Source organism: Equus caballus, chromosome 6 (assembly GCF_041296265.1).
Source record: "Equus caballus isolate H_3958 breed thoroughbred chromosome 6, TB-T2T, whole genome shotgun sequence".
NCBI classification, from domain to species: domain Eukaryota; kingdom Metazoa; phylum Chordata; class Mammalia; order Perissodactyla; family Equidae; genus Equus; species Equus caballus.
In genome coordinates this window covers 68,695,010-68,721,085 of record NC_091689.1, presented here as the reverse complement: position 1 = coordinate 68,721,085, position 26,076 = coordinate 68,695,010, and the positions used below count along the sequence as shown (strand labels likewise).

At 40.9% G+C, this 26,076-nt stretch overlaps 1 protein-coding gene across 6 annotated transcripts in view; it reads left to right on the top strand.

The window, feature by feature from the left end:
• The window catches only part of DENND5B (DENN domain containing 5B), a 179,238-nt gene that overhangs the window by 67,863 nt on the left and 85,299 nt on the right, over positions 1-26,076 (top strand). For 3 of the 6 annotated variants that reach the window (XM_023643328.2, XM_023643326.2, XM_070271208.1), the window contains exons 2-4: positions 9,039-9,104; positions 11,939-12,048; positions 21,236-21,902. In XM_023643328.2, the coding sequence (XP_023499096.1) occupies positions 9,039-9,104; positions 11,939-12,048; positions 21,236-21,902 (843 nt within the window). The remainder of the gene's footprint in view (positions 1-9,038; positions 9,105-11,938; positions 12,049-21,235; positions 21,903-26,076) is intronic. The other 3 variants (XM_023643329.2, XM_023643327.2, XM_070271209.1) reach the window with 1 other exon arrangement.

The window sequence follows — 26,076 nt, the reverse complement described above, 5'->3', positions numbered from 1 at the left end:
TAATAGGAATTTGTCTGGTCCTTGTTCTGAGTTCCTGGCACTGAACTTCTAGAACCCTGGAAATTTCCCAGGTAATAGGAGTGTTACCCTAATGAGGTAACTAATGATGGGCCCCTGGATAACTTCAGCACAGGCGCTAGTCACCACAAGGACTTTGAACCCACCTGGCGTCTGGAGAGGAGAGAGGGTTAGAGATTGAGTCCAGTCACATGGCCAGTGACTGATCAACCATGCTTGTGTAATGGAGCCTCAGTGAAACCTCTATAGACACCAAGACTTACTTAGAGCTTCCTGGTTGATAAACACATTGTTGTGTGTATGGGTGGAGGAGGGGAGTGACACCCTGATTCCACAAGGAGAGAGCATGAAAGTTCCCTCCCACACCTCCCCTGTGTGTGTCTTCCTTTGTCTGATCCTTCTGATTTGTATCCCCTGCAATAAAACTATAGTCACAAGTATAGCGCTTTCCTGAGCTCTGTGAGTTTGTTCTAGTAAGTTATCTCAACTGAGGGGGTTGTGGGAACCCCCAAACGTATAGCCAGTGTGTGAGAAGTGCAGGTGGCCTAGGGACTTCTGAAGTCAGGGCATTCTTCTTGGGGACTGTGCCCTTGAATGGGTGGCAACTGCAGTACCTCCAGTTGGTGTTGAAATAAAGTAACTGTGTTGTGTGTTATTCTCGTGAATTAACTTTGATAATTGAAGTGTGTTTAGTGTTAGCTAAATACAGTATGGCTCTTTAATTTTGGTAGAATCAAGAAGGAAGTATATTGTGAATCTCTTAGAATTTCAAAACTCAGAGGATTGATGTTGATGTACTTTTATTAAGGTCTTCATCAAAATGAACTTTGAAGTTTCCCGGGGTTCGAGTTTCTTTATTGATGAACGTTCCTCAGTAGGGTCTGTGAATTTTCAGAGATCCCTTCAGCTTCTTTTGCTTGATTCTCTTCATGACCAGCAGCTGCACCTGCAGGATCGCTGACTGGATTTAGAGATGTGTATTTAGAAAGGCTAACAGGCCCATCGTGGGTTAAAACCTGTTGTTTTGATTAGTAGCTCGGTAGTGGGTAGATGGCTTCTTCTGTGAAAGGTAGAGCCCATCCATAAAAAATGGGCAAATTCTGTCCCATACTGTAGAACTATGCTCGTCTTGTATTTGAAAACAATAACAGGCAATATGGAGAATTAGCAAGGAAGAGAAGGCACAGATATAGTCAGGGGTTAGCCTTATAGTCAAAAGGTCAAAACTAACACGTGAAAACTCGGGCTATCCAGAAACACATAAATAGCTAACTGCTGTAACAACAACCCGAAACTTATCAGTGGCTTGAGACAATAAAGTTTATTTTTCATTCATGTTTAGTCTAATGTAGGCCAAGAGGAGGAGGGGCTCTATTTTGCAGAGACAGTCAATGGCCCAAGTTTCTTCCATTTGGTGACTTTCCCACCTTTAAGACCTCATTTCCTTTTGCATTTAGCTAATGGATGGCAGGAAAAAAACCCAGATTGTGTGGCTCAGCCTGGAGGTGACACATGTCACTTCTCCTCACATTTCATTGGCAAGAGCTAGTCTTTTGGCCCCCACTCAGATGCAAGGATGTTGGGAAGGAGAGGAGAGCGTGAATATTGGTGAGCACCTGCCCGCTGTCACAGATCCAGAATCAGTGAGTGCTGTGCCCTGGTGCTAAGGTAGTTGGCATGGCTTATCCCAGTGAGAATGGTTTGGGACCATTTCAAGGAGTGCCAGAGGGAGAAAAGATTCAGTGGAGAGAATGCAGTTTCTTGTGGGTTCAGTGTCTCATGTAAAGTCTTATGAGGATCAAGTAGGTAAGCTGTGTGCTGAGGATAGGAAGCATGGTTACCTGGGGGGTACAGCCTATATCAGCCATCATGTAGTATGGAATGGGCAGAGTCAGCTCTCTGTGGTAGAATTAGGAACGCAAGGTAGGAGCATGAGGGATCCTCAGAGGACTGGACCATACTAGTCATATTGGGAGCATCCATCACGGTGCCTGGCAGTGTAGGCTCACTGGAAATATTACTTGAATGAATTAATATCTCCTATCTTTAAAAAACAAAATAAAAACCCTTCCCTCGACCCCATATTCTCCTCCAGTATTATTCATTTCTCATCTTTCCAGCAAAACTCTTCAGAAGACTTATTTGTGCTCTCTGCCTCCACATTCTCTCTTCCCGTTCTTTCTTGGAACAACTCCAAACAGATTTTCACCCCTAGCAGTCCACAGAAATCTCTTTGTCAAGGTCACAGTGACTTCCATGTTGTCAGCTCCCTCCTTGTTAAAGCGTTTTCTTTACATGGCTTTTATGAATGCCCATGCTTCTGCTTTTTCTCTTACCTCGCGCCTGGTTTTTCTCACCTTTTTGCCAGTTCCTCATCCTCTTCCAACCTCTTAGTGTTCCATGAGGCCCTTAGGGCTCCGACTCAGCCGTCCTCTCTTCACGTACATTCATTTCCTAGTGATCTTATCCAGCCCTGTGACATTAAACACCATCTATTTGATGGACCCCTGAATTTCTCTCACTTTTCCCCTGAATTTTAAATTCATGTATCTAAATGCTTACTCAAAAATTTCACTTGGGTATCTAATAGGCATCTCAGATTTAATGAATCCAAAACTGAATTCTTTATTCCAGACCCCTGACCCCCTCTCCATCCCTGAAAAACCCCTTCCTTCTCCATTTTTCCTCCTTTCAGTAAATAGCTGCCCTGTTCATCCAGGTGGTCAGAACAAAAACTGTGGTATTGTGATATCCTTCTTGACTACTCCTTTCTCCCACATCGAATCTGTCAGCAAATCATATCTTTTATGCCTTTAACATACATCTAGAATTGTATCACTCTCACCAGCCTACCACTATTTCCCTAATCCATGCTACCATCATCTCTTGCCTAGATTATTCCAGAAGCCTCCTAACTGGTCTATTTGTTTCCACTCTTATCCACTACAGTCTATTCTCTCAGCTGCCAGGGTGGCCCCTTTTAAAACAAAGTCAATTCTCTGTTTAAAACGCTCCAGTTACTTCCCACGATACTTACAATAAAATCTGAAGTTCTCACCGTGGCCCAGAAGGGCTCTTGTCTCTGGCTCCTGTGACCTCTCCTTCTACCACCTCACTCAGATGCATCAATGTCCTGGCCTCCTTGCTGCATCTCAGCCGTGAGAAGCTCACTTCCACATCAGGGATTCTGCGCTTGCTCTTTCCCCTGCCTGAAGTACTCTCTCCTAAGATGACCTCAGATGGGGAATTAAGCGCACAGTCTCTGGAGTCAGACTGCTTAGGTTTGAATTGCTAGTTGTCTGATCTTGCGTAAGTTATTTAGCCTTTTTGTGCCTCAGTTTCTACATCTATAAAATGAGAATAATAATAGGACCTACGTCATGAGTAGTGATGATGATGAGATGAGTTAACATATGTTGGGCAGTTGGATTAACACCTGCCCTGTAGTAAGTCCTGTGTGTTAACTGTGATGGTGATTATTACTTTGTCAGGTTTCTACTTATATGTCACCTGCTCAGAGATGATTTAAACAGTGGTAAGATCATCAGACTGGAGAATGACTACGCGGCCTCCTTGGGGGATCTGCTTCCAAAAGGACAGCCTTCTGTGATGTAGAGACAGCCCGTGTACAGTAAATGTTTTTCTGTGACGTTCGCAGAAGTGCCCTTTCATTTTAGGTACTGCCCTGTAGCCCCCACCCCCACCCCCTTTTCTCTTTCCCTAGGCAATCTCTCTTGTAGGACCCACTGCTGCCCAGTATTGCCTCTCCCAGCTCCAGATCCTCCCAATTCAGGCTGGGTCTTCAGAGATAGACAGTTGGGGACCTGTGGGGTTAGACATAGAAAGGAGAAGAGTTCCCTCACTGCCACCTCCTCCCTGCCTATTGGCCTCAGCCTGGATTTCATAGGCAGCATCTATACCTCTCCATTTTCTCCTCTCACCTTTATCAGAATACTGGGGAAGATTTATTGGCTCTGAATATTCTGTCCACCATTTATTACCTCTGTCTGTGTGTGAGTGCATGTGTTTTAACGTTGCCTTTAGAGAGGAAAAGAACAAAATGACAAAAGGGACAGGGCAGAAGAGATTGCCTTTTTAAACTTCCCATCTGTTGTCATTGTTCCTATCAGCAGAATTTCTTTAAAACCTTTAGACTTCTGTGGTATCCTTCAGGGACAGGAGGATAGGGAAATATTGGGAGACTTGGCCTTGTTTTGTGGAGGAATACCTTTGTCAGAAATAGCCTATGGTGGAAATGGATAATGAGGGAGGGAGCTCACGGGGGCTCTAGGAGTGGGAAGGGTCAGAGAGGGGATGAGTGAAGAAACACATAACAGGGCCGCTCAGGCTGAGAAAGAGCTCCATGGTTCACACATCTCACGAGTCCCTCTCTACTTGCTACTCCATGCACAGGCTATAGAAATCCTCACCAGTGGCTTGGAGCTGAGAGTAGGGTCCCTACTCCCAGTGCCAATTGAGAGGTGATCCGGAGCCACCAAAAGGCCGGATCTCATGCTCCCAGCCACAGTGAGAAGAGCTGTGTTCTCACATCATCTACAAACATAGTAGCAGGCTGTCTGTGTATTATGTTAAACATAATATACATGTTATACACGTGTAATCATGTTATACGTGATCTTTTTAAGTGCAGTCATGTGTCATTTAACGATAGGACACATTCTGAGAAATGTGTCTTTAGGCAATTTATTCATTGTGTGAATATCATAGCGTGTGCTTGTCCAAACCTAGATGGTATAGCCTACTGCACACCTAGGCTGTACGGGATAGCCTATTGCTCCTAGGCTACAAACCTGTACAGCATGTTACTGTACTGAATACTGTAGGCGATTGTAACACAGTGGTATTTGTGCAACATATCTAAACATAGAAAAGGTACAGTAAAAATATGGTATAAAAGAAAAAAATGGTGCACCACTATAGGGCACTTACCATGAAAGGAGCTTGCAGCGCTGGAGCTTGCCCTGGGTGAGTGAGTGAGTGAGTGGTGAGTGGGCGCGATGGCCTAGGACATTACTGTACACTTCTGTAGACTTTATACACACTGTACACTCAGGCTACACTAAATTTATTAAAAAATTTTTCCCTTCAATAATAAATTAAGCTTAGCTTACTGTAACTTTTTTACTTTATAAACATTTTAGTTTTTTTAAACTTTTTAACTCTTTTGTAATAACGCTTAGCTTAAACACTTAGCTTAAAACATACTAGAATGTATATGGGCATTCTAGAAAGATTGAGCTCCAAAAATTTCAAAACAGTTTTAAGGTGAGTGTTAACAAAAGTTACAAAGAGTTAAGAATACGTTGTATAGGGGCTGGCCCCGTGGCCGAGTGGTTGAGTTCTCGCGCTCCACTGCAGGCAGCCCAGTGTTTCGTTGGTTCGAATCCTGGGCGCAGACATGGTACTGCTCATCGGACCACGCTGGGGCAGCGTCCCACATGCCATAACTAGAAGGACCCACAACCAAGAATATACATCTATGTACCGGGGGGCTTTGGGGAGAAAAAGGAAAAAAATTAAAAATCTTAAAAAAAAAAAAAAGAGTACATTGTATAGCTGTACTAAAATATTTTCTTTTTTTATATTCTTATTCTATAAGCGTTTTCTATTTTCAAATTTTTCTTCTTACTTTTTAAATTTTTTTTGTTAAAAACTAGGAAACAAATATACACATTAGCCTAGGCCTGCATAGGGTCAGGATCCTCACTATCAGTGGCTTCCACTTCTACGTCTTGTCCCACTGGAAGGACTTCAGGGGCGATAGCGTGTGTGCAGCTATCTGTCATCTCCTCTGATAACAATGCATTCTTCTGGAATACCTCCTGATGGACCTGAAGGTTTGTTTACAAACCAGCATCACCACGCACACGTGAATGATGCTTTGGACTATGACATTATGATGGCTACAGTGTCACTTGGCGATAGGAATTTTTCAGCTGCATTATGGGACCACTGTCTTTAAAGATTTTATTTTTCCTTTTTCTCCCCAAACCCCCCAGTACATAGTTATATATTTTTAGCTGTGGGTCCCTCTTGTTGTGGTATGTGGGACGCCACCTCAGTGTGGCCTGATGAGCAGTGCCATGTCCCAGCCCAGGATTCAAACTGGCGAAACCCTGGGCTGCCAAAGCAGAGGGCACAAACTTAACCACTTGGCCACGGGGCCAGCCCCCAGGACCACTGTCTTTATATGCCATCCATCGTTGACCGAAATGTCGTTATGCGGCAAATGACTGGATGTGCTATAAAGTAGACTTTGAAATTCAAATTTGGTCTAATGGTGATTCACATTATAGCTTTGCATGAAGCAGATGCACTTATTTCACTGGAAATTCACTGAATTATTTAGACCATAGTTAATTGGACTTTGGTAATCTGGAAGCAATGAAAATAATTGAACCTCTAAATCTATTAAAATGATTTTTACTTATGTACAATTCTCTGTGTAACTGGTCAGAGTAAATTGACCTGGAATAGCTTCCATTTTTTTTTTCTTTTTCTCTGATAAAACTAGAAACAAGGGCTGTATGAGGTAATTGTAACTATTGGAAAATACTCCTAGTAATACCCAGAACACGCCCGAATTTCCACTTTAATCGGAGCAGAACAGACTTTAGATAGGAGTTAGGCAGAATTGTTAGACCAGTTAATGGATTAATTTCCCTACTTTATGCTTCATTTTGGTGAGAGTGATAGTCAGTGTTAGTTGTAAAATTCGTGCTTGCTTTTCCAAACGGGAGATTTTTGTGTCCTGGTCTGCTACTGCTCTACTCTGTTCTACTCTGCTCTCATGAGTGGTTGTTATTCCTGTAAACTAGAAAGAGGAAATATCTGTAGCATATACTTAATGAGTGAGGTCTGCTTCTCGAATTCTTTCCAGCTGCTCTCAGTTGTAATAATCCTTTGCCTCCCAGAAGTGTGCAGTGTCCTGGAGGAGAGTGCTGACTGTGTGCTCGCTGGGGCACCCTCAACCCGGGCCTTGCACACTGGATGTAGGTGTGGGGCTGTTTGGGGCCGTTTATCCCTCATGATGGATGTCAGTTCACAGTCCTGGCTGTCCCTAAAGATCCAAATAACTTCCTTGGTGATTTCAAGGTACCCTTAGTCATTTATAATGAATCGGTTCCTTTGTTCCTTCAGTTCAGGAGTTCCACAGGCAGCTTTCCCAGCCCTTGGTTTTTGTTATTGTTTTTGTAGACGGAGGGCGTAGAGAGTTTGTGCAAACCTTGTTGGGGATCTAGAACTCTCACAGTATCTGCGGGTAAATAGCCCTGTAGAGTAGCCGCTCAGCCTTTGTTACTCCCCCGGGATCCTTCCTTCCTTTGAGGAGTGGACAGGAAGCTTCCCTGGCCATGAGGACCCTACATTATCATTATCTGACTCTTTAAAGCAAAGACTCTGACATCTCTTTAAAGAGGTCTGAAAGTTGTAGACATCTGGGTAACCCATAGAAGACATCCGGAAGCTTTAACAGTTTTCAGAGTTGCTAAGTTACAGAGCTATAGTGTGGATTTATTAATAGCCTATGTCCTCATTGTAGTAAACTTCCCTCCAGGAGTTGACACTTCCTAGTTAATAGTGCTTAAGAGGATAGTTGATTAAATGGAATCTCAGTACAGAGCAAACTTCAGCTTAGGTTTGCCTAGTGATTTACAAAAGGTAGACTACTTAGAAGAGTGGGTATAATGTATGCTTTTGTCCTTAAGTATTGAAATGTAGTTTTTAAAACAGACTTGATTTTTAGAGCAGTTTTAGATTTACAGAAAAATTGAGAAGATAATATAGAGTTCTCGTATACCCTCCACCCCGTCCCCACACACAGTTTTCCCTATCATCAACGTCTTATAGTAGTCCAATGCATGTGTTACCATTGATGACTCAATATTGATACATTGTTGTTAACCAAAGTCTATACCCTATTCATATTTCCTTAGTGTTTACTTAATGTCCTTTCTCTGTTGGAGGATCCCATCTGGGACACCACGTTACATTCACTTGTCACGTCTCCTTCGGCTCCTCTTGGCTGTGACAGTTTCTCAGACTTTCCTTATTTTTGACGACCATGACAGTTTTGACAGGTGTTCGTCAATTATAGTGTAGGTTGCTCCTCTTGGAATTTGTCTGATTTTTCTCCTCTTTAGACTGGGGTTATAGGATCATATGGTAAGACTATGTTTAGCCTCATAAGAAACTGCCAAACTGTCTTCCAAAGTGGCTGTACCATTTTGCATTCCCAGCAGTGGTTTTTGAAAATTCTGTCACTTCACATCCTTGTCTGCATTTGGTATAGTCAGTTTTTTGCACTTCAGTCATTCTGATAGTAATGCAGAGGTTGGGATGTAATTTTTGAAGTTGGTCATTTAGTCTTACTATCATATTTTATTATATCTGACTACAGAAACATTTCTCCTGATATTTCTCTTCAAATTAGCATTAAGAAAAGAATATGTGGGGGCCAGCCCGGTGCCGCAGCAGATAAGTTCGCACATTCTGCTTAGGTGGCCTGGGGGTCGCCAGTGCAGAGCCCGGGTGCGGACGTGGCACCGTTTGGCAAGCCATGCTGTGGCAGGCGTCCCACATATAAAGTAGAGGAAGATGGGCACAGATGTGTTAGCTCAGGGCCAGTCTTCCTCAGCAAAAAGAGGAAGATTGGCAGCAGATGTTAGCTCAGGGCTAATCTTCCTCAAGCAAAAAAAAGAAAAATAGAAAAAAGAATATGTGTGCTTTTTCCCATATGAATAACTGTTACAGGTGTTTAAAGAGCATTTCACTTATTACATTAAAATACAATTCTGTTCTCTTTGCTTTCTTTTTTACTAGTATTTTATAAGCTACATACTATTGGTGTTAAGCTACATTCCATTGATGTTAATGTCTCACGTTTAATTGCTTTTGTTTAATTTTTTCTTCTCATTTTCCATTCTTCAAAGTCATTTTTGCTTTTTTGTTTGTCTGTGTTTGTGTTCATAAAGCTTTTTTGTCTCTGTTACATTATGTAGTTTTGTACCAATGGCTCGAAGCAGATCGTCATGGCAAGAGCCAAGATGCTGCCAATACGACTTCAGGTAAAAAGAAAAATAAAAGCTGAGGTGTTCGAAATCATTATTTTTATTCACCCCAAGCCCATCATGATTGTTTCTTTATTCATTTTTGCTTGGGCAAAAAAATAGATAATTTCTCTTCTCTCATCTACATCTTAATTTTGATGAAGACCTCATTTGCTTCAAGCCTTGAAAAAATTATTCCTAGTCTTTAAGCTCTCTTGGCAGATATGGCCTGTTTTCTTAGGAGGAAAGGTTTAATTGCAGCTTAAATTTAGTAGGAGGTTACTTGGCCCTGTTACTTGGAATTAAGTCCACATGTAGTTGTAGTGGGGGACATTAATATTTGCACAAATTTACAATCCTTGTTCATTTCAAGATAATGATTACAAGGTGGATTTTAATTAAAGTATGCTTATGTATAATTTTCATTTCCTGGGAATCCAAATTCTTGGACTGATTCATTTCTCCTGGTAAGTCCTAGCAGGAAATTCTAAGTTAGAGATTTATAAAACATGGGTTCAAAATGAGATGAGCAGGTTGCCGCTCCATCTCACATCTACAGAAGGCATCTCTAAGATTCTCTTCTTTGGCAGGGTACTAGCTGCGTCCACTCGTTCATTCTAAATCCTTAACAGTGTTATCAGAATTTCTACAAAGTTGGTTCTTCCTCTGATTTCCTTCAAAATATTTGCCAAGACAGCTGCATATATAACTGTGATCTTTCCTATCGCCCCCTTTTTTGTCAGTCTAATAAGAAGTGGCGGTAGTGGTGGTGGTTCTGTTTTTCTTTTGTTAGATTTGTGTTTCTGTTTCATGGATTTTTTCCGTTCTTTCTTTTTGTGAAATTTTTTCTCTCCAGGGGTGGTTTTCCTTCTCTCTCTTCTGGTTGATTCATTGTGCCTCAAGAGGGTGTGGTGTTCCTTAGTTAAGAGAACAATTATGTCGAAAATGGCACTGTCATGACTTTTCTGATTTATCTCCTGTCCCATTAATAACTTGCTATATGAATGAAGATAGTGTTACTATTTTAACCAAACTCAGGCAGGAATTCATTAAAAGGTAAGTGTTGCAAGGAATTATATCCCATGTTATGTACTGTTTCTTCTGCCCCTGCAGTGTTTCATATTTTATTTTACATTTATGGATGATAAAAGTAAGCAATTCTGGTATTTGAGGGTGGGTGAAGGAGAGGGTTTCTTGATGGCTATATATTATCTGAGGATATCCTGTTCTGTGTCAATAGCACAGTCAGCAGCATGGACCTTTAGAACCAGAAGGGAAGTTTTGCTTTGTTTTTTTCTCTGACTTAAAGTCAAGCGAAAAGTAACCTTTTTTTTTTTTAATGAAGAAAGGCTAATCTAAAAATTCTTGTTGTTTGCATGAGAATCTAGTGTCAGCTTAAAGATATCACATACCCTTCCTAAAATCACCCATCCTGGATCTTGACTCTCTTCTTCAGACACATTGATGGTTTCACATTTTTCCATTGACTTTTTGGTGTTTACATACCTGGAAGCATGGTGCAAAAATTGGTAAACTTTCCTCAAGGACACCTTTGACAGTTTTTCTTCTAGAAGTGGAAGCTCTCTACTCTTGTCTGTTAGAAGATGGAAATATGGGGTAGAAAGATAAACAGGATGAAGTATTTGCCTAAGTAAGTAAGAGGAATCCGAAGGAAAAAAGAGCTTGAATTAGAAACAGTAGGTTAGTTGCTGCAGCAAATCTGTTGAAATTATGTGCCTTTATTCAGAAAAACTCCTGTATATTTTATTTTGCAGTCTCCAACAAGATTTTCGAGTGCGACTTTTCCCTCCTTCTCTGATCTGTTAGGTTTTGCACTAAAAGATGTTTTAGTATTCATCTTTTCATATTTTTACCAAAAAAATGGAAACTGGGTCTAACTAGATATCCAAGTGTGACTCATGAATTGCTTTACGATATTTTTACTTGTACAAATACTGGTAAGTGGCATGTATCTTTTGATATGACAGCTCGTGTTTTGCACTTGATTAGAACTTAAAAAGTAGAAAAAAACACAGGAGACAGAATGATATTTCTCCGAGGTCTTCTAATTCCCCAATCTCAGCTTTTTGACGTTGAGAATTTAAGATCCGTCCACATTAAAATCTTTTATGAAATGAAGCATTTGCAGGGGACAGGTCTCATGGGAGTTCATTTTTGGTCAAGGAGTTAAAAAACTGAGCTGACAGCTGTTATTGAATTTTCTAATATGTACTAGTTAAAGTGTAGCCTACTTTTATCTTTCCAGAATTTTGACAGGTGGTGAATTTGGCTTAGACTAGCTTGTTTCTTTTCAGAGGTTAGTGTGTTTCCTGTGTTCTGTCTACTAAACTAGACAACTCAGTAATGACATTTCTGATTCTGTTACTTGTAACAGCCCGGAGACACAGTCATGTTTATCAGAGGTTTTTGTGGAAATTCAAGCAAAATTGCCTCCTTTCAGCCCCGCAGCACTGAGTCTATCCCTGTACAAACTTTCGGGATCATAAGAAGTATGATTAGCTTAATTCAAGATGTTTCTTTAGTGAATTAAATGTTTCCAACTAGACTTTTTTTATCACCGCATATTGAAATGAGGACAGTAATTGGGTTACAGCAAGGACTGTTTTAGCTTATTGTGGTTTTTAGTATCAGTGTCCAGCCAGGATTTTAAAATTCAGATTCTGAAGTTTTAAGTACAAATCTCTTACTAACAGTTCCTTTTCAGTTATCCATTGAGAACTTGACAACTCAGACTGTTAGATTTCAGTCAATACATCCACAAACTAAAAGCGACTATGAGAGGCTTTTGAAAAAAATTTGCATATTAACTAATTATGAATTATTTGTTGTAGGTGAAAATTTTGACCAGAGTCCTTTGAGAAGAACATTCAAATCCAAAGTTCTGGCCCACTACCCTCAGAATATAGAATGGAACCCTTTTGATCAAGATGCAGTGAACATGGTAGGTGTTTTTCTCTTCCTCTTTAGCCTGCTTTTTGTTTGTTATTAAGATGACACTAGTGACTATATTTTGAATGTCTACATTATTTCGTTTAACTTAACCCTTTAAATAAACAATTCTATAAGAGAATCTTATCCTCATTTTACAGATGTGGAAAATGAAGCCCAGAGAGGTTAAGTAACTTGCTTAGGGTCCCCACAGCTAATAAGTGTAGACAGCAGACCCTCAAAGCCCGTTTTCTTTTCCTACTATTAAGCTGTGTTGTGAGTGTGCATTAATCAATACATAGATACTTTGATAATCAGTGATATTACTTTGTTTGCCCGGGGAGGAGCCTGATAGAAGGAGCATGATTATAGTTTTCACATTTCAAGGAATGTTGTATGATGGGCCTGTAATTTATCACATTCACAAAGTAAAGAGGGAAAGGAACTTCAATCATTTAGACATTAGTAGGATTTGTTTATAAGGAATTTGAATTAATGTGATGAGTTACCATGGTGATTTTAAGTCCCTTCAGAGATTCTTAGAAATATAGTAGGTCATAGTTTTCAGGTCATTTAGGAAGGGTCCTGCCTAGAAGGTCCTGGATGATATTTTGGGCCTCCATGAACTCTGTGATTATAAAAATAAGAGAACCCCCAAGTGAGCAAATCGGAGATCAGGCATGACAGGCACAGAAATGACTAAAGTGGACGGAGACGCTGATAGGTGTCATTCTTTTTGAGTATTTTAAAGGTAGAGCCAAAAAACCCCTTTCTGAGGTGATAGTGTAAGGGAAGGAAATGAATGTTTAGTAGGTGCCTGCCACATACTTCATGTATGTTACTTTCACATGCGCGCTGGCATGTGCCCAGTGAGGATTCTTATTCGTATTTCACAGTTACTTGCCCGACGTTCAGCAGGGAGCCTCAGAGATTGAATGCAGGTCATTTTTCCTCTCTGGCTCACTTTTTTTCCCACCTGCATGCTGCCTCCCTCATGGAAAAACTGTAACTTAGTTTTGACCTGCTCCAAAATGACCTGGCTCACACTGGACCCTTTGTGGTATTTCTGTGTCACAGGAAACCCTTTCCAGTCTGGGCTTGCTCCAGGGAGGGAGTAGCATGGTACTTCTAAGGACAAATGCCTAAGCATTTGGCGCTTTGACTTGGGTTCTTCACAGAGCACAAGGTGGTTATTTCTCTCAACTGTTATCCACCCAATACCAAATTAATCAGAGATGCCATTTTGCTGGCAGTTAGTGCTGTGAAGACAGCACCATAGATATTACATGGAACACAACTGTTAGTTATATTTACGAGACTTGGAGGAGCACGGACGAGCTTCTGACGAAAATAGTCAGCAGTGACAAAAAATAATTTATCAGCTGCTGTGCCAGCAAATGAATGGAAAGATATGAAAGAAAGAGTGTCTAAATGAAGCAATGGAAAAATGGATAAGAATGTCAGTAGATTATAACATTTTGTCTTCCTAACTTAGTAAGATATTTCAAAGTATAAATTATTCTGTGAGAAATCAGAAGGGTGTTCAAAACTAGGTTCTTATGACATTATGAATCCACAGCCATGTGGAACAAAATGCCACACTGGATGTTTTTTCTTTCTTTTAATCATTTGAATGGATGAATAGTGAAATATCTCTGATAGCTTTTGTCTCCATCTACAAAACGTTCATCTTTAAAGCAATTATCAGCTTCCTTGATCTGCCTTTTATATGTTCTTTACTCCTTGCCTCTGAGGTTATTTTATGTAAGCAGCAAGTTTCTGTCTGAAGAATAAAACATAGGCTTGTGTTTTGATGGTTAAGCACCACAGAGCATTTTGTTTACTGCTGCAAATCTGAAAGGATTTGCTGGCACTCCTTGAAAATCTCTGAAAAGCATCCCATTAAACTAGTCTGCATTTGGGTCATAGATTTACTGCCCTTAATTTCCTCTTTGATTTATTAGTAAGTGCATTTGTATGAAACTATAATTTATTCTCACCTAAAGGTAGAAAGCTTTGTTCTTGCCTTTAGCAAACTCCCACTCCCACACATCCTTGCCTTCTGTAATACCACTCATTCCACTAACAACCAAAGTGGTACTCTGAGTAAGGCTCGTTAATTTCACACAGAAGTTAAGTCCCCCAAAGCAATGAACTTTGTTAAATAAAATTCCATGTGTATGAGTGCAGTGCAAATATAATAGAAAATAGATATAAGTGACAGGTGAAATTATTTCTGAATTAATTGCTTTTTATGTCTCTTTTGGTTGCTGATTCAGAGATTTTTTTTATGGGAAAAAAAACCAGAAGTCTCATAAAACAGAGAGAACAATACAACAAACAATCATATACCTGTGACCCAGAACTAACACGTGTCCGCATTGACAAATTTGCTTCAGATCCATACCTTTCCTCTTAAATGAAACAAAGCATCACAAGTAGAGCTGAAGTTCCCCTGCCTGTCCCCCCCATTTCAGATATCTTGGAGATAATCTGCATATTGGCATTTATTACTATTTATGTAATGTTCTAGTAGATAGATCTTATCCTTACAAATGGAGTGAACCCAGGAATCGATAGGAAGAAAATATGGTCAATACCTTTTTTTTTGGTGAGGAAGATTGGCCCTGAGCTGACATCTGTGCCAGTCTTCCTCTATTTTGTGTGTGGGATACTGCCACAGCATGGCTTGGTGAGTGGTGTGTAGGTCCACGCCTGGGATCTGAACCCGTGAACCTCAGGCCACCAAAGCAGAGTGTGAGAACTTAACCACTATACCACCAGGCCAGCCCCTGGTCAATACCTTTTTAAGCAAGTTATATGAAATAAGATTCTATTTTGTATTTATGCCCTAAATGAAACATCTCATATATGATATTTCAGGTAGTAGAAGAGTAATAACTATTATAAATCTCTTTATAATCTCTAAAGCTCTAACTTTACAATTTTCTATTTACTTTGATCACAGAGAAGGGTGGAGTGGAATGATGAGCAAAGAGTAAAGGAAAAGATTAGCTGAAAAAAACCTATTCACATGCCCATCTTGCAAGATTCAAAGGAAAAGGGGCACTGTGTACTTTGTACAGACTCAGCAAGTACTTGAACTTGAAATGGATAACTCTTAGTTACATTAATAGGTTTGACATTAAAATGAAAGCCCTCATTTTGACCCGAGTTTGAGTTCATGTCTCATAATAAAATCATGAGAATTGGGGCTCTAATCCAGCCATTACTGGGGAAGCCCAATTGTTTTCTTAACATCTCAGTTAGAATATTTCGCTGGTGTTTCAAACTCAGCGTGTCCCAAACTGAATTCACAATCTTCCCACCAACCTTGGTCAGTGAATGGGACAACCATCTACCTAGCTGCCTAAACCAAAAATCTAGCATCATCCTTGAAAGTTCTCACCTTCTCACCCCCTCCCATATGCAGTCAGTTGTCTGTCTGCTTCTCTCTGTCTCTACACATCCACCTTAGTCCAAACCACCAAGCTCTCCTACCTGGACTCCTGCAGCGCCTGTCTAACTGGCTTCACACTTCGGCTTCAGCTTACACTGTCACTTCCCTTCGAAAGGCTCTTCCACTTCTCCTTTACCTAGTGAATTCTTCTTATTGACCCTTCAGATTTCATTTTAAACATGATTTTCTCAGAGAAGCCATCCCTGACCACCACCTTTCCAACATTCATTCAGATCCCCCTAGGTTCTTGTAGCACCTTGTACCTCTTTGTATTACTGTCACAATTGCAATGGATTAATTATGCGGCTAGCTGTCAGGTCTGTGTCCTGCTATAATGTAAGCACCATTAGGACAGGAACATGGCTATAGCCCCAGCTTTGCACCTAGTAGAGGTTCAAATCACTGAAAAAATGAAGCAATATTTGCCTGCTTACAATACTTCCCTTCCCCATCCTGTCGATTCAGGTGTCACCTCCACTGTGAAACCGTCTCTTAAGCAAGAGTTGTTAGGTGCTGTCTCATCTGTATTCCTACAGCATCTTGAACACGCTCCAGAGTGGCACTGATCACATTGTTTTGTAACCAATGCTTTATATGTCTGTCTTTCCTATTAGACTGTAAGCTCCCTGAAGTAAGGGATTATTTTCAGATTGGTCTTTTGAGATACCAAGATCTAATGCAATATATGACAGGAAATAAATGTTTACTAAAAGAAGAAAGGGCGCCAGCCCCGTGGCCAAGTGGTTAAGTTTGCGAGCTCCACTGCAGGCGGCCCAGGGTTTCATTGGTTCGAATCCTGGGCGTGGACATGGCACCACTCATCGAGCCACTCTGAGGCGGCGTCCCACACGCCACAGCTGGAGGGACCCACAACTAAGAATACACAACTATGTACCTGGGGGCTTTGGGGAGAAAAAGGGGAAAAGAAAATAAAAGAAGAAAGCAGAAAGAGAGATGGAAGGAAGGGCAAACTGACCAACTCTTGGAGAGTTTTCTGAATAATTTCTTTTTTATTTGTGTAATAAGAGAGAGGGCATGGGAGTCATAGACTATAGAAAATGGAACAGGGAATTGTTAAAATTCTAGCCGAACTGCCCAAAAGAGTCCAGAGAGATAAGAAGGACATTTGGTCCCTGAAACCAGGAGAGCTACACAGCACGTGAGCCCACTGTAGCTAAACTAATCTGCTTAGCAGTGGTGATCTGGTCAACAGTGACAACTCTAAATGTCTAGTTGTTCTGTTGTGGGAGAGCGGGGTGGGAAGGGGATAATGCTAGTAAACAGCAATATTCGGGAATAACAAGAGATTGCTGAATGCCATGGTGAGCAAATCTTGATTTATATCTCAGGTTTTCTGAAAAATAAACCTGACAAGTCATACAACGATTCTCACTTTTAAAAAATGAAAAAGCAATAGCATTTTCCACCTCATGCTTTCCCAGATTAGAAATTTAATTCTCACTTTTTTGATTTGTAGGAAGAGAATTTAAGAATTCTTACATCTGTCATCTGTAGCATAGAAAGTCATTCTTCACTTTGAGCACAACTTTTGGCAAGCTTTTCCTGTAAATGTTTGAATGCGTGCTCAAGAAAGCTACGAACCCGTAAGGGAATATTTGGCAGCTGTCCAGAAGCAGTTGGAGCTGTAATTTTGTGGTTTATGATGTCAGGAAAGCCTATCAATTAAATTCAATCTTTATGTTGACTCTGGAGGTCACTGTGTTTCTGTTTTGCCTATTTGATGTAAAAAGAGAACTGCAGACTGAATCGAGAGACGAGGTGAATCTGACCCTGTCCTCCCAGCTGTTGTTTCTGTTTGTTTTCTTGTTCATTCATTCAACGAATACTTACGTGCCATGCACTGTGCTAAATAAGTCTGAGCTTAGCCTGGAGTAAGAGTAATTCAAACCATCCTTCCTACAGTTTTTATTGACTATAGTAAATGTGTCAGGTGAGTTTTCATTCATAATATCAGCACAGGATCTCACTGACTTGTTATGATGAAAGCAGCCTGAATGTGAAGGCATGATTATGAGAAGATCCTGCCCCATCCTTTCCTTATACACTTATTCCCAAGATTAGGAATAAGCAATTTTTTCCCCTAGCAAATCCAGGTATTCCTGTGTTTACCTAGGTCAATATCTTATTCTACCCAAATTTACACAGTAATTTAATTATTGTCAATATATATAAAAAGAAGCAGAGCTCCCTTAGTTCTTTCCAAGTCTCATATTCACTGATAGGAAATATAAAGACATTTTCACTGGCGTACTAATGCTGAGCTTCATGGTTTTTGCTTTTTATCCTTATCAATCGCAATTCTATTATGGTGACAAATAGTATATTTTTTAATGTGTGGTACTCTTGAATGTTTCTTGTTCCCAGTCCTTGAGTAGTTTGCAATCTAGAGATCAGATGTAATTAGAGAAACTAGTAATGTGTGTCAGTATACATCGTACATATGTATAAAGTGGTGCAAGATTTTAATTGCTTCCTTCAGTAAAGACTTTTAAGAGGAGAAGTAACATTTTAATGACATTTATAGGATGAAAACACTATTTTTTATGGGAAGGTAAAGGAAGGCCTCTTTAAGGTAGTGTTTATATGCTGGCTTAAAGGAAGTACAGGAGTGTTCCCGTTATCTCTTGCTGCGTAGACGATCCTAATACTACTCACAAAGGGCCAGACAGTCAACAGTGGAGGCGCTGTGGGCCATACGGTTTCTGTCACAGTCGCTCAGCTCTGCTGTGGTAGTGCGAAAGCAGCCATAGGCAATGCCTAAATGGATGAGCCTGATTATGTTCCAGTACAATTTTATTTACAGAAACGAGTTGCAGATTGGGGCTGTAGTTTGGTGACTCTTGTTTTAAAACAACAAAGTCATGATTTAGCTTACAAATCTATGGTTTGAGTAGAGTTTGGCAGAGTAGCCCATCTCCGCTCTACCGGATGTCACTTAGGGCGATTTGAAGGCTCAGGACTAGGAATCGTCTGAGGCTCACTCACTCACAGGTTTGTCTGCTGGGCTAGGAAAACAGCTGGAGCTCCCTCTTTGTCTGTGCGATCTTTCCATGTGGGCTCTCCAGCATGACAGCTTCAGGTTAGCCAGACTTCTTATATGCTGGATCAGGGCTCTCAGGGTATGTGACCAGAGAGAGAGAGAGGTGGAAGATGTAATGCCTTTTTTAGTCTTGCTTCAGAAGTCACTCAGTGTCACTTGCTACCTCCATTGCATTTAACTTCACTGGGCTAGGGATAGGCAAAACCATGGCCCTCAGGCCAAATCCAGCTGACTGCCTACTTTATAAATAAAGTTTTATTGGAACAAAGTCATGCCCATTCCTTTGTGCTGTCAGTGGCTGCTTTCATGCTACAGTGGTAGAGTTGAGTAGTTGTGACAAAGACTGTATGGGCTGCAGAGTCTAAAATATTTATTATCTGACTCTTTCCAGAGCCAGAACAAGTTTGTGGATCCCCGGTGTAGGCACTCTCAGCGGCCCAGCCAGGCTCTTGATGGGAGAGTGGCAAGGTTCTGGAAGAGCATGTGGAAGTAGATATTGTTTTGGAGCCATTTTTAGAAAATACAATTTATCACAGGGAGTGAATCCTGTGGATACTTAGGGGAAGATTGTTCCAACGAGAGGGAACAGCAAATTTTGGCAAGAGCCTACTAGGTGTGTTCACAGAACAGCAATGTGGCCGGTGTTTCTGGAGCAGAGTAGGTGAGCCAAAGAGTAGTGGGAGATGAAGCCCGAGAAGTTGCTGGGTCCAGGTCATTGTAGGGCCTTATGCATAAGGATTTTGGCCTTTAGTCTGATGAAAGGCCATTGGAGGGTTTTGAGAAGAGTGACAAGATCTAACATTTTTTAAGGATCATTTTGGCTACTGTATGGGGAATAGATTATGGGGGACAAGGGCAAAAGCAGGGAGACTGGTTAGCAAGATATATTAAATAGCCATCCAGGCAGAGAAGAATGTGGCTGAGATTAGAGTAGGAAGAGCAAAGATGGGAAGAAGTAATTTGTTTCTGAATATATTTTTGAAGGTTGAACTGATGATCTTTGTTGATGGATTGGATATGGGATCAGAGAGAAAGGTGTCTCCAAGGCCCTCAGGCATTCCTCCTGCCTCCTTGGAACCCCTTTGGAAACCACTACCCTTCAGTGCAGGAAAGTTGATGTGCCCCATTGTCCTCCTCAGACTGGTTTTTTTGAAGAAGAAGAAGATTAGCCCTGAGCTAACGTCCCCTGCCAATCCTCTTTTTTTGCTGAGGAAGACTGGCCCTGAGCTAACACCCGTGCCCATCTTCCTTTACTTTATATGTGGAATGCCTGCCACAGCATGGCTTGACAAGCAAGTGCATAGGTCCGCACCTGGGATGCGAACTAGTGAACCCTGGGCTGCTGAAGCGGAACGTGTGAACTTAACCGCTGTGCCACCAGGCCGTCTCAGACGTCTAACATGACTTACTAAGGCCCTTTGTGACCCGGCCCCTAATTGTTTCTCCTACATTCTTTCATCTCCATCCACCTTGCATTCTGTTCCCCACCCACAATGAATGTGTTTCGTTTCCTCAAACTCTCATGTTCTGTCTTCTGGGCTTTTGCACTGTCCTGTCTCCCTTCTCATCATCTCACTAACACCATACTCATCCTCAAGTTTTGGCCTTCATTTTGGTTCTGTTACCTTCCTCTTTTTTCATTTATATCCTCCTGCTGTGGATAGCAGCCTGTATTTACCCTATTTTAGCATTTCCCATACATTATGATTTTTTAACCATCTGTCATCCCTGCTAGACTGGAAGCTCCAAAGGAACAGGGACCATGTCTGTCTTTCTCATCGTGGTGTCAACATCACAGGGCCCAGCTCATGAAGGCACTTAATAGGTGTTTGCTGACAGTTTGAATGAAGGACCTGTAGTTTTTAAGGTGAATTGTGTTTTCTTGGTAATGTGAGAATTTGGGGGAACTTCTAAATTTTACACCAGCTCGATTATTAAATCTGAAAAAAAAATGTAAAGTGTGGTAAATTATTTCTATGCAGAAAGCATGTTGTAATACAACAGTAGAAAGGAATATATAAAAATTAATAATTATTATGTTAGAATAGTTGAGTTACAAGTTTTATTTTCCTTAGTATATTTCAAATTTTCTGTAATTTGTTTCTTTCATTTTAAATGTTTTGAGAAAAATCAGTTCTAATTTCTTCTGCATTTTAAGTGTCTTAAATATAGATAGTATCTTTAACTCGTCAGCTAATTTTATTCCCAAGTTTGACTATATCCTAGGTAGTTCCCAAGACCTAGAGCATAATCTCTACTGGAAATAATCTAAAACTTCTACATTTATGCTTCAGTAAATCAAAAATCATTCCATTTTCAAAGTTTATTTTTCTAGAAGTATCATATTGTTCAAAATAGCAAAGATGATACTATTGTTTCTATTATTCTGTTTAACTTTTTCCGTTTATCAAATGAGCCTTCACCTGTTTCCCTATTCTTCTTAAACATTACCATCATTGCTCCAAAAATAATACTTAAATTTTAAATATTTGTGGAGTGCCCTTGCTTATTTCATCTTCGAGTCACCGATGTAGCATTTGTTGTAGATAAACTGAGGCTCAGAGAAGTTACATGACTCGCTGAAGCTCACAAGCCTGGATAGAGGTCCACAGACATTTTTTTCTGGTTTGAAGCTGTTTGTGTACTGCGTTCTGATGCTCTTTCCCCCTTCCTCCACAGCTGTGCATGCCCAAAGGGCTGTCTTTCAGAACACAAACTGACAATAAAGACCCTCAGTTCCACTCGTTTATCATCACCCGGGAAGACGGTTCTCGCACCTATGGCTTTGTTCTCACTTTTTATGAAGAAGTTACGAGCAAGCAGATCTGCACAGCCATGCAGACGCTCTACCAGATGCACAACGCAGAGCATTACAGCAGCGTTTACGCCTCGTCCTCCTGCAGCATGGACTCGCTGGCAAGCAGTCTCGATGAGGGCGACACAACTTCCCTTTTGAAGCTCCAGCGATACAACTCCTATGACATCAGCAGAGACACCCTGTATGTTTCCAAAAGTATATGTTTGATCACCCCGCTGCCTTTCATGCAGGCCTGCAAGAAATTCCTCATCCAGCTTTACAAGGCAGTTACCTCCCAGCAGCCGCCACCTTTGCCACTGGAAAGCTACATCCATAATATTCTCTATGAGGTACCCCTCCCACCTCCGGGGAGATCACTGAAATTTTATGGTGTTTATGAACCTGTCATCTGCCAGAGGCCTGGACCCAACGAACTCCCGCTCTCCGATTATCCTCTTCGAGAGGCCTTTGAGCTCCTGGGCTTGGAGAATCTGGTGCAAGTGTTCACCTGTGTTCTTCTCGAGATGCAGATCCTTCTCTACTCACAAGGTGGGTCCTCCCGAGAGTGTTAAGTCTCCCCAAACTGGTACCTATGCTCCCAACTACTGTATTTCCGTGGGGCGTATTATTAGAACCGAATAATTCATGGTCAGGAGTCTTTTCTGTTTTGCGTGAAAGGAGCAGGTTTAGGTGAGACCAGAAGCTGAGGAATTATTTCTCTTTAGAGTGGCAGTGGCTGTAGAGGAAAACAGGAGGGGAATACAAAAGCATTAACTTGACTGACTTGAGTGCATTTATTTTTTAATGGAAATAGCCACGGTTTTTTTTCCTGATAATACATAATCATCATAAAAGAAACATATTTCTTGTCATAATAAAAGTGACAGAATCCTGTTACTGCCAGGAACATGTAGACTTCTCATTTTTGACAGATTGGTAAAGGTTGCATCAAAACTCAGCTGACATTGGAAGGGGAGAAACGAAGTTGCTGAGTCTGCAGCTTCCTAAGGCAGTCAGCTTTGGACCTTAGCCTGTGTGTGATTTCACGTGGTGAGAGAAGGGATACAGGTGAGAAACAGGCACGACTCTCCTCAGTCTAACAGTTCCACCCAAGTTAGGGAGGGTTTTGTCTTTTTTTGTTTTTAACCCCAGAGGAAATTATCTTTGTGACATTTTTTATTCAAAGTTCTCCCAACACATACTTGAAAAACTAACAAAATCCGGGTTTTATTTTACCAGTGTGTTTACAATGGCTAATGTTGAGCCTAGACCAGAGTAGTGTTTTCAATCTGAATATGAATTTGCAGAGGGAATAGAGATGTGGATTACTGGATAGTGAATTGAAAGAAAATATAAAATGGTACCTGTGCAGTGATGGGTCCTTTGAAAAATGTGGCACAAATATTTGGGTTAGCATTTTGCTAACTTGTATTTAGGCTGGCAGAATTATAGTGCCGTTTCCTGATGGCTGCCATCAAGCTTATTTTACCACTTTCCTTTTTTTCTTTTCTATTTTAAATTATAAGTGAGGCTGAGCCAAGTAGGCTATATTTGTACTTCCCCATCTTGTGTGTATGTTGACACTATTTGTGTGTTGACAGCCCTTCACGAGGTTGTATTTTCTTGTTTATCCTACATAATGTTCTCTGATAATGTGTTCCAGTGTCTCAATTTTTTTGTTGTCAGGAAATTCTCTAATGGCCAATTGAAATTCTTTCCTTTTCCTGTGCTCTCGCTTTCTTAGTGCTCCTCATTACCTGCAGGTTACCGTTTTGTATCTGAAAGGCTTAACTTTAATTATCTCTTGGTTAAGATTCGATACTCTCACCACTGCGACCCAGGTTCATTTCCCGGTCAAGGAAGCGTGCCTCCTGTCTGTTGGTTGTCATACTGTGGCGGCTGCTTGTGGCTGTGATGCTGACAGCTGTGCCACCAGTATTTCAAATACCAGCAAGGTCACCCATGGTGGACAGGTTTCAGACGAGCTTCCAAACTAAGACAGGCTAGGAAGAAGGACCTGGCCACTCACTCCCAAAAAAGTTGGCCATGAAAATCCTCTAAATAGCCCCGGAAGGCGAGAGGGTCGTGGGAAAAGGCTGGGCAGGTTTCAGCTCTGGAATGCAGCAGGGTCGCTAGGAGTCAGAATCGATTTGACGACACTAACCAAAAAGAAATGTTCTCTCTTCCTTTTTATTTCTTCCCCTCTCGCTTTTTTCCCTGAAGCACATAGGGATTGGAGAGTTGCTAGAAGGAGCAGGGCTTCGAGCTTAATACCCTCAGGTGGATTTGCCCAGTAGAAAGAAGAGTTTTAGCTTCTAGATGTACAAAGGACCTGCAAGGTCATTTAGTTTAGTTTCCTAATGTTCTACCTAGAGAAGCAGTTTGGGCCAGAAGGAATACTGGTTTTTGAAGTCATAACAATCCTGAGTTCAAATCTCTGCTCTGTCAATGACGAACTGTAACCCTGGAAAAGTTACATAATCTTCCTGAGAGTGAGTTCTCCTTTGTGAGACTAACAGGGTTTTTTTTCTTTCTTTCACTCTTACTGTGAAGATTAAATAAGAGAATCTGTACAAAATACTTCAAGCACAATTGGCTGACTAAATGATAGCTGATTTTGTAATAATAATTATTAATTTTATTAGTCCTACATAATTCTCAATAAATTATGTGTATCTTAAGTTGTGAGGGCCGACATATTACAGCATTTGAAATATAACTTTGTTAAATAGTCAAGGCATTGTTTCAGGGTTGAGAACCTAATAAATGTTCCCTTATACTGAATGTCATGCTTTTTTTAGGGAAAAACCTTCCATTATCACACTTCCATGTTTTGTTTTATTTTATTTTATTTTGAGGAAGATTAGCCCTGAGCTAACATCTGCTGCCAATCCTCCTCTTTTTGCTGAGGAAGACTGGCCCTGAGCTAACATCCATGCCCATCTGCCTCTACTTTATATGTGGGATGCCTACCACAGCATGGCTTGACAAGCAGTGTGTAGGTCCACACCCGGGATCTGAAGTGGCGAACAGGGGCTGCTGAAGCCGAATGTGCGCACTTAACCGCTGTGTCACAAGGCCGGCCCCCACTTCCTTGTTTTAAACAGCACTGTATGTCTTACTGCTTGCAGTTTGTCCTGAGCTCTCTCTGTTTGATTAACTCATCCCGTCTGGCTTACGGAGTCTGTTGAAAGTTACAGTTGATTAATATCTACCTATTAATTTCAGGTTCAAGTGAAGAAAAAGGAGTATTTATGAGCATGTTTTTGTACTCAAATGAGCATTTTTTGGTAACTTAGTCCTTTGCCGAGAACAAGAGTGAATTCTGTGATTATAGAACTACATGTATATGTATGTTTAAAGTGTCATACAAAGAAAGCTTCTCATACAGTAATTTTTAACCATTCACTGAAATCAGTCTGTGTTAGGAATTGTACTATAAAAATGCCTTGTACGTTTTGGGTCCGTCCTTGTTCCCACTCCACCCCCCCCATTTAATCCTCTCAACAAAGAGTTAGTGCTGTTATCTGTGTTTTATCAAGGAGGAAATCGAGCCTCAGAGAAGCTGAGTAACCTGCTCAGGATCACACAGCTGAGAGGTAACGTGGTGGAGCTACGAGTGGGGCTCCATCAGCCTTTCTCCAGAGCCCTTAACCACCACGTTAACTGTATTGGGCACTGCACTTAACCTTCCCTTATCTGTCTCAATATTTATTTTTAAATTATAAACTCACTCTGCAGGTCTATTGTAAAGGTACCATGCTAAATAATTGTAGAGAATAAAGTGAAAGCTCTGTGTAAATGCAAATTTTCACACTGACAGCGTCTCTCCCATTAGAGAAAGACATTTCATTTAAATGAGTGAAATAAAAGAGTCATTATGTTGATTTGTACTCTGGTGCCCTCCCGTCATTCTTCCTGACTGTGTTAAGGGGATTTTAATAACATCTGATACTTCACTTCTTGTTCGCTGATAAAGCTATGCTGTAAAATTTAAAAACATTGCAAGTGCTGAACGGTTGCCGTGAAAACCCAGTGTGAATCAAAGTAGATGAGTTTCAGTGATGAAGATGTCCTTCTAGACTGATTTGAAATTCTGATCCACCGTCCGTTTAAATAGATTCAATCTGTTAATTAGAAAGCGTGTGCATCACAGTCACCTTGCGGTGCTAACTAGCTAGAAATTTTAAGTAGAGAACGCACCCAGGAGATCAAGGCTCTTTTCTAGAACCTCAGATCAGAAAAGAACACTTGCTTCTGTAGCCTGGAAATACCTGGAGCAAGACAGTGGGAAGATTGGAGTATGACCCTCTTTTCAAAGGAATCGTGGAAGAATAAAAGCTAAGGGATTTTAAACACTGCTGTCTGCCTTTTGATCCCGGTAATTAAAGTCTTGGGAACCTTTGTGGGCCTCACTTGCCTCCTCTGACTCTTCACAATGAAAATAAGCAGTTAGCAGAGCCCGCACTGCCCTGCCTGCCTGTGTGCCTTCACAGCTCTCCTCCCTCCCTCTGGTGAGCTGGGCATGAATTAACCTTGTCAGAAAGTAGAGGCTGCTTGAAGTTCTCTTGAAAAAGTTGGAGGCCTTCTGATCACAAATGGCTCGTCATGCTCAACTGAGCAGCACAGCTTATTGCTTATGGAGTTTATAAGTCATCAAAGCGAACTTGATTTTTTTTTAATTAAGGTTATAAAAGTTAACATCCTTGTGAAATTACAGTTG